At 40.1% G+C, this 9,712-nt stretch overlaps 1 protein-coding gene across 1 annotated transcript; it reads right to left on the minus strand.

The window, feature by feature from the left end:
* Positions 1 to 3,736: 3,736 nt before the first annotated feature.
* On the minus strand, positions 3,737 to 9,204 carry LAYN (layilin; the record flags this gene model as incomplete). Its single annotated transcript, XM_009708054.1, has 6 exons — positions 3,737 to 4,094; positions 4,811 to 4,913; positions 5,665 to 5,748; positions 5,987 to 6,019; positions 6,524 to 6,678; positions 8,907 to 9,204. Coding segments are annotated over 6 exons (1,031 nt in total), but the record flags the coding sequence as incomplete, so codon positions are not given.
* Positions 9,205 to 9,712: the final 508 nt, after the last annotated feature.

The raw sequence follows: 9,712 nt of genomic DNA on the forward strand, positions 1-9,712 counted from the left end.
AGAGAAGAGATCAAGCATACAAGAGTAAAAGTGGATAGACACATAATTACTTGATAAAAGAACACTAATTACCGCATTAGAAACCCCAGGCATTGCAAGCGCCCAGCAATGACTGATCTCCTATACCAGGATTTTGCTTTTCAGAAGAAATGGTTGTTAACTGGGTGTCATTTTCAAAACAGGTAGAAGATTTGGTTTTTTAAAGAGATTACTTCTTTCAGGGCTTCATCTTGCACCACTGTCTGGTGGAGGAACAGTGTGAGATTGGGAGACACTGTAATACTGCAGATAAGCAGGACAAAGTCATTGTGCACATCAACCACACCCATAATATTCAGGAAGTGAGAGAAGCAGCTGTGACAACTGATTGAAATATTTCCATGTTTGCAACAGACAGCAATAACACACAGATCCAGAAACGTCTTCCTGCGTATTTACATTGGCAGAGTGCACTCAAGGCCATGTCATGCACTCGTTTGTGTTGTTGTTTCAGTCCCACATGAAACACCTTCTGCCAAAGCCTTTGGCACATCTTTGTTTCCTGGTGGCTTATGCAAATCGGTTTTGCTTCATTTTCCTATTTATTTATTTCCATGCAATGGAGAAGAATAAACTTTTAGGGAAACCTGTCAAGAGCTAAATTCTTTTCAGGTGCTTCACAGACAGACTTGTTTGGCAGCAGAATGTTGCTCTCCTGGAGGCAGAAATACTCACCTGCAGAGCAATAGGTGGGTAATATTTGTGTTCCTGCTTGGCATGCTTTATTTGCTTGGTTATTGTCCCCCCATTACCTCTCTGATCAAAGAAGAAAAATCAAACCCAAAAACCAGGTAGATGCAAAACCATTTGGCAAATCCCTAGTGTAAAGCTGGACAAAGCACATAGAACTCTTTGTGATTTTAACAATGTATTCTGAAGAGTTCTGGCTTCAGTAAGCATTTCACAGTGTCAGGATCACCTCAACCTGCACCTTTCTTTTAGCTCTGCATTACACCTCGTATGCCTTCAGGCAAAATTTACCCAGCAGAAGACTGGCACTTGACTCCCACATCATATTTCTCTCCATCACAGTGTACACAAGGTATCCTAAACAAAGTAAGTACTCAACTGGGGAAAGGAGATGAACAGAAATCCCTCCTTGCCACAACACTGCAGGCTATTAAATAGGGGTGTTTGGCTGAGAGTTACATGGCAATCTTCAAGATTGCTTAAGACCCCGCTAAGTAAATCTGAACTAATGATTTGAGAAGTCTAGACAGAGATCTAAAGCTTAAAATTTCCCTTGGCTGTTTAAATCGTAACACTGAGGACTACCTTCAGTGATCAGTAGTTCTTGTCTTATCGCAGTAACTACTCCTGTGTTCAGAAGTCCTGTGCTTGACTGAGATCTATGGACAAAAGCTTTGTTGAAAAGTTGATATAACTGCAACCAATACAGAATGGCAAAACCTGGGGTGTTGTGGGTTTTTTTTTTTTTTTATACATAGACAGATAGATAAACAGGCATTTACTATTTTTATTTCACTTGTGAAAAGGTCAAACGTGATCTGACGGAGTAAGTAAAAAAGATTACTTGCTATACGCAGGGCCAGGTACCAGAACTGCTCAACCAAACCATATCTTTAATCAAATTTTTATACATAATGACTTAGTCTAGGCATGCTTCAAAATTGCTGCACATATCTGCTGGACAATAAAACTAAAATTTTGTCAATTACAAGACCTCATTATTGTAGTCTCAAAATCACCTTAGAGCCACTCATTTTTAGATTACAGGCATCCCTGGAAGCCTGTGAAATGCTGTTATTTCTGTTTTTCACATGGGACTGAGACACTCGGTAGTCAAGATGAGACTTAGAGCTGAATCCAAATGGCCCCAGATACATGATAATGTCCTAAATGCTTTCTTTTCTTCAGTGCAGATGTCCAGCTTCCAGACGTTCAGTGTTTGGTTGTCTATGTGGCACTCCCACTTCTTTCTCAGTTCAATGGGATACAATCAAAGAAAACTCCATTTTTAAGGAACAGCTCCATTGCTGGAATAATTGAAAACATAGTAAGTGCAGACAAAGCAAAATGTGCTGGTTTACTCAAAGCTGAACATATTTGCCTTGAGAATATATAAACCAATGTATGAAACAGCTGAGATAACATTTATCTGTCCTGTCTGACCTGGTAATGGCCTAACTTTACAGTGCTTTCTACACACACACAGCTATGAACATGCAAAAATCCCTAGCAAGAAGTTATGCAGCTCTGAGTGCAAACCTCTAAGCATATTCATGACTTCAATATTAACAGCTGGACCCAATTCACATAAACTCAGACAAGCTCTGTACTGAAAAAAATGCAGAGGCCACACTGCTGCTATCAGTACTTCATGGCCACTGACTTTGCCTTAGAATTTACCACTTGCTGCAGAACTTGTGCTCCAGACTCCACATGTCCATTTAGCACCAATGTGTTCAGGTAAGGACAAACATCTTTAAAAAGCAGAAAGTGCAAAACAATGCTGTGTTGTCCATCTATAGCCTGAAGCAGCTGGGGAGCACAGAAATGGATTGTGCCTGTTCATTTCAGTGGGGGGAATCTTTTATTTGTAAACATATCCTCAGTACCTCACCTCAATACTTGTTTAATCTATGTACTGGAATATGTGAAGTCCTTGTAAACAGAGAATAGGTAATTTATTATAACTGATTAGCATGATACTTGAGTTCACCTGTCAAAACGCTGGTTTTAATCCAATTCTTTACATTCACCTACCTTTTCATAAGTCCCATCTCTATGGACATTAACACCAGGATGTCAGTCTTCATGGAATTCAGTACATGTCATGGGCCCAAGGAGGAAAAAAGATCTAGAATAAAACTGCAACTGGCTATTCCTTCTACAAGAAAGGAGTTGGTGCTCAGTTTGTCATTTAGGCCACATTAGCACATCTCTGGACAGCTAACCAGGCTGCTGTAATTCCAGAGACAAATCAAGAATCCTTTGGAGTACCCCATTCCCTTCTTTTAGCATTGCAGAGAAGTCCCTTGTTCATTGCTTTTCAATTCCTTTTGCCAGAGGATAAGTAGGGGAAAATAGTTAGCCTTATGACATCAAAGCACTTACTGGGATTCTTTAAAAACCAACCTAATGGCATAAGTAATACACAGTTATGTACTGTATCTCACATACACTGCCTTGCAGTAAGAACTAGGAGAGAGGCAAAGAAGCAGAAACCACACTACTCTCCTTCTTGTGAAGTGTCTGTCAGCATCACAGGCAGATGCTGAGCGAGGCCAGCACAGCTGGGATATGGGCTGACATGGGAATAACAACCAACTTGCAACCATGGTAGCTTTCTTGGGGACACCTATGAGAATCCAAGTGTGACCAGTGATTGACTTTTAACACCTTTGAAGATGAGTAGGTCAGTTAAATAAATAGGGATTTGGGATTGTCCTTTAGTTTCAAAGGCTTATCTTTGGAGTACAAAAAATAATCAAGAGTATTAACAAGCCATTGCTGGGGCTAAGGGGACTTGATGCAAAGCAGAATATATACATTCTTTTCAGTTTGGATCTTTAAAAACCCATATTCTTTCAAAAGGGAGAAGAATAAAGGACAATGCAAAACCAGGATAAGCATCACATATACTACTATTAAAACAAATGCATAGGGAGGGCAGGTTAACTTGCATTGATAGTCACTTTGTCATCCATATTTCAGGCTTTTTTTGTCCATTTCCTTAATATCCATAAATCTCATTCTCCACCCAGGCCGACTCCTTGCTCCTCCCCACACGATCTCCACATAACTCATATATATCGTTGGTCACAAAGCCACTTTCAGTACTGGCTAATGTCACAAAGCCACTCGTTGATGTATTTATTGCTGCATCATCATAATCCCTGGAGAGGCTGTCAAGCACCTTATCTTCTTGCATACGGAAGGAAGAATTCTTAGCATCAGGCCTGGTTCCAGCCAGATCTGCTTCTGACTGCTTCTTGATTACTTTGTAAATATCCAGATTTGGACTGTTCCTCCTAAGGTTAGACAGCCATGCATCTTCCTCCTTTGGGCTTGGTTCTCTTTGCTCCTGTCTCCTTAGGGATGGAGGAAAGAGGACAAGTCATAATATGCTTTTTTACACAGGCAAATACAACACACTACCACATCACTCTTACAGTAATTTAACGACGACCCTTGAGGAAAGCTGACACTCAGAGCCTGGACTCAGGATGACATTTGTTATTAACTTGCCATTCCAGGTCTGTGGCAGTAGGCTGCACTCCTGGGGTCATCCCATGGCAGGACCTGCTGAGGTACCCCTTGCACCCTACTGTGATGCTGAGGCAGCAGAACTTGACACTGATGCTCCCAAAACCACAGCCTGCATCCCCGCCAGAGGTACTGTGCACACAGGGGAAGCAAGGAGAGGAAATTGGTAAACGTTACTTGCTTCAAACGTGTATCCTTTTATTTCTATTACTATGTTTTTCACTTTTGAAGGGGATCTTTCGATATTTCAAATATTTTCTTTGATAAGAAAACTTAAGTGCCAACACTTCAAAATCATGATCTTGTTTTACACTATCCCCTAACTACATTATGTCTGTGAATGTAATAAAACGGCACAATGTGATTTACTTAAAATTTTACTTCACAAGTAACTTCACCTGGAGCATCCATGCCACTTTTTAAACATTCATGTGGCTGAAATCATTCTCCAGAGCATCTTACAGGATCCTGAAGCTAGTTGTAAAATGATTACCAGGACAAGATATCACAGGTTCACTTGTTACACAAAAATGTCACTTACCTCTTCACAAAAAGCCAAAACCAGAAGATGGCTGTAATGACTATCAGGAGAAGCAGCACAGGAACGCCGGGAATAAGGATGTAGGCAAGACTCTGAAAAGGTTCTAGGGGCAAAAATGAGATTCCGGCTTTTATTCACGTCCAGTTGCATTCCACATAGACAGAACTTCATAGAAAAACTAACAGTTGCAAAAAAAGTTGCATCATCACACCTCAACGGGCTTCTAGTCTTGTTCATAATCTAGCAGTATCTACTTCTTCTCAAAGGCAGCAAGTCTAACAGAGACCAATCATCTAGTTAAGCAGGTTAAAGTAAAATAAGCCCAAATCTTCAAGATGAGGAACTAACAAGCCTCATTGTCTCACTGTAAGAAGGCAATGGTAGTGCAAGTTAATGAGATATGCTGTCTTTTAAAAGCTTAGGAACCCCCAGCCAAAAGATTTCAGAGCACAAAATGTCTTTTATGATCCAGAAATTTGTAGGGGGGAAGTCAGTGTGGTAAGAAGAAACAAAAAGTTTTTCATAGTTAATAATAGACTTCCAAACAAACCAGTAACAATTTAGACATTAAAAAGTGATTCAGTAATTTAAAAGTATCCTTTTCAGACCCAAAATACTTTGCACAGCTTTAGATTTAGAATATTTTGGTAGCCAAAGCAATCAGTTTAGGTTTGTACTGGAAAAGATTTGAGGGAAGGTATTTTTTTTTCCACGTGCAGTTGTCTAAATTCAGTCTTCTACACTTAGGGTGAAACACTTCAAACTGAAATGTTGACTGTTTGCAGCCACATATGAGAAATGTGGACCTGCACAGTTAGAGAGAGGACAGGCCAGCTGTTGCATGCACAACATACCTTTGGTTTCTACAACTGTTACATTAGCATCTTTCTTATGCCGTTCTTCTGGGAATACTGGGTTCAAGGGCTCTGTTACAACATCTGGAAAGAAGCAGCTTAATTAATAGCGCAGATGTTATTTCAAAGAGTTTAAGAACCATAAAAAGTGAGAGTGAGAGGAGACTGAAGAGACTGCTGGCTGCAAAGATGTGTAAGGTGCACTGGTACTCTTTTGCTTAGATTTCTGCAGCATGACCAGCGGTCCCAGATACTGCATCAGTAACAGCAAGATTGTGTTCCTCCAGAATGGATTATAGAATAGCACGAGGAAAGTGCAAACTGCAGGCAAGCTTCTTGCTCAGTAGGTTTTCAGTCTGTGAGTGTCCTTGACAATGAATGTAACAAAGAGTATTTCTACAGAAAGTTAGCATATCATTAAAAAAAGCCCCAAACAAATATCTGTAACTTACCTTTTTGAGAATTCTCTATTGGAGCATTCGTTGGCTTCTCTAAAAGAAAAAAGATATGCACAATTTCTTCTTAAGCTTGAGTAGGGAGATCAAATGTACTGAACATAGTCTCATAACATAAACACCCTTTAGTGTTCTCTCTCCTTCAGTCCCCATTTGACATCTCAAATACTTTATAAAAATCCCCTGAGAATTCATACAAGTCACAAGGCAAGCAGCTACAGATACTAGATACCGAGATTGTTTTCCCCAGGCCTTGTATAAATTTAAAGATATCTGTCTTCTACCAGATCTTTCCAGTGAAGCTAAGAAAGGGTTTCCTTATCTGTTACTGCAATCTCATCATACCTCCTCTTGGGGATTGGGAGCAGGTTGGTTTTTAAAGCTACAGAATGACTCATTACCAAGAGAGTATTTGCAAATGAAGTTATTTTTCATGTTGCATCTGTCATCATTCCATTGAAACATGTAAGGACCTCCAACACCTGGTGGGGCAGATGGCTGATGGTACATCACAACACAGACTTCACTCCCACAGGATGGCTCATCTACATACCAGTTCCTAAGAATATACAACAAACATGTCAAGTAAGACTTGACGTCACTTTCCATGGCACTGCAGAAGCTCAGATGGGAATACAGCGTACAGGGCACCACAGAGGGCAGAATCAAAGAGGATTACAGCTCAACACACCCCACCCCACCCTACCCTCACCCTCTGCTTCCACTGTGTAAAAGTAGGAACAATAACAACACAGTTATTTACAGTGTATCTTCTCTTTTTGGAATTCTTAATTTTCAAAGAAGACTCAGCAAGGTGTTCAACAAATATTAGGGAGTGGAGGGCTGAGTACCTCACTGCCTGAAACGCCTCTGAGAGGCTGAGTAAAAGCTCAGGAGAACTTTCACTTTCTCTGCACAATTTCAGATCTGTCCAAAACCATCTATCAAAACGATTTTTGCTCTCTGGCCTCAGTGCCCAATTCCTGCAAAATTGTGACACCTATTTAATAAGAAAATCAAAAAGCTAAAGCAGGATCTGTTTTTCACTGTCTAGAAAAACACTAACATGAAAAAACCCTGTCTTGCAGAGATATTTTTTTTTTTAATAATAAATTTCACCACTGGAAAACTATGTAAGGCCTTTCCAAGCAGTACATAGGAAAGAAGCTTCACTACTTAGCACTCTGTAATACAGTAGTTACTGAGAGACATTTTATGCATCCCAGAGAAACACTTCTAAGACTGTGTCCTGATTTTGAAAAATGTTCAATACCCACTGATTTTGGAACAAGCAATGTTCTGCATGCCAAGCACTTTCTGAAAGCTGATCCAAACAATATAAATAATTCCAGATATACCAAGGTATTCAACATGGGGAAAAAACCCACACATAATAAAGCAGTATTTTTTTCAATCATTACAATGCTATATTCCTCCCTCACTTCCTTCCTCCCCTAGTGCCCCCCTGCCCCTGATCTTTTCCTTGGCTTTAGCATTTAGCATAAATAAGCTCTGTGTCACCAATGAAAGGCAATAAAGCTATGTCTGTTTCTTAGCAGCAGCAGATCTGGTTCTAGCTCCCTATTATCTACCCCCAATATCTGAACCACAGGAGAAACTTCAGTAAGTTGAACAGTACTAAAAATGGTTCTGTTTTATTCATGCCTGCACAGAGCAACTAAAATCCCTTATGGGTTTCCAAAGCATAAGGTTCACAATAACAAGGTATTTTTACACATGTCCAATATAAAGAAGAATGCAAAGGCAGACTTGTCATACATATGACATGTTGCCATAAAACATTTAAGAATGTTTGGGTTATTTCACAAAATTTGCAGTTCAATCACTGTAAATGCAGCAAGAAGTTTAGGATAATGAGTGAACATTGTATAGTTTGATTTTTTAAAATTACTTTAATCACAGGTGCAATAGTAAATATCTGCCAGGCAAAACTCTCTTACACCTGAAGTTCACTGTAGAGCTGGCACCTCATTGGTAAGGCTTTCATCAACCTGGCAATTTTCAGAGCAGATTTTCAACTTCTGTACCACAGAAAGGCAGACTTCGTAGGCCTGGATCTAAGAATGTCTTTTGTCTAGAAAACTGTGACCCACGATTGAAATAAAAAGAACTTTTGAGGCTAAACATATTTCGGTTCTTTGCTGAACAGAAATGTGAAAGTAGGGAAAACAACTCCAGCAAACTTGCGTTGGCTGTAAATGTTGTTGCCTTAAGACAAGGAGGCAGAAATCTAGAAAGTGTTGTGAAATTTTTTATTTCTCAAGTCTACAATAAATACTGCAGCTCTCCAATTTTACCATCTCACAGGAAAAAAATGCTATTCCCTCAGCAAGTAGGAGGAGAAGGACCCATCACTCAGGACATCAGGGACAAAATTTCAGGGGATCTGAAGTGCAGGAACCTTTAGGTCAAAGCACATATTTTGTACATGCTTAATCAGAGATTTTTAAGACCAGGTCGCTTGTTCTTCCACCTCCTCTTAGCAATCAAAAATTATCAATCGAGCCCAAGCAGACACTCTGAGTGTCTTCTATAGAGCAACAAAGAGAGAGCAGGGTCTCTAGAGGGTAATTTGTCTACCCCTTCCATCTGGACGGGATGAATTGCTCTCTGGAGATACTACCACTCTTCAGCAACTGCAGAAGGAACACAGATGACAGCTGGGACAACACTGCTTGACTCTTTTGAAAGAATCCTTTCTGACTGCTGAAGGCAGGTGACAGTCCCTGACCATGCTGCTTCCCAGTCTCACTCACGAGTACCTACCGGAACTTGGATGAGCTGCCATCTGACCAGGAGTAGAGGTTCTGACATTCTGTACTATTGTCTACCTCCTCCATTTTCCTCCTAAGCCCTATCCAAAAATCTCCATCAGAAGCTAAGAGACTCTCAATAAATTTTTCAATCAGTCTTTGCTCTGCTTCTGTTTCAATACTGACTAGATGTCCACCATCAGCTCTGCAGGCAAGGTGGGCTTCTTCATAGCTGATCCTGCGTGAAGCATCATGAAAATAAACTATTTTGTAGCATGGTTGCTGTGTTCCACCCCGGCAAATTGTCTGTCCTGCAGAAATGGAAAGAAACCTGTTACAGAAACTACACCTTTTAGTTCCAAAAGTGAATGCTAATACTTCCATCTGGTTGAGTTTTGCGCTGTATGATAGTTTATATGGAAAACACAACACAGGTAAAGCCTCTTGTATTACTGGGCTGGCAAACGGCATCTCCAAACCTTTCTTACTCCACTTAACAGCTTAGGTTGATCTACACAGTACTGTTCTTTCATGTCCTGCACTTCTCAGCTCCCTCATGAATTTTCTGTGATTTGAAGACCCCAGGAGTTCCTTGCAAAGAAGCAATGCTGTGCCAGAGAGCAAGCCGACATGTACAAACTTTTAAAAAGAGCGTTCCTTTACAAGTGTTCAAGGAAGTTTTTTTTAATCATTATTATTTTTAAGGAATTTAAACGGCTAAAATTAGAGATCTCCTTACACAGAGACAACAATAATTTATCTTCTGGGGTGTATGTGATAGTTTCATGGAGTATATACTGCAGCGAATCAAGATGTGTT

This window comes from Cariama cristata, unplaced genomic scaffold (genome assembly GCF_000690535.1).
Source record: "Cariama cristata isolate BGI_N322 unplaced genomic scaffold, ASM69053v1 scaffold29939, whole genome shotgun sequence".
Taxonomy (NCBI): Eukaryota; Metazoa; Chordata; class Aves; order Cariamiformes; family Cariamidae; genus Cariama; species Cariama cristata.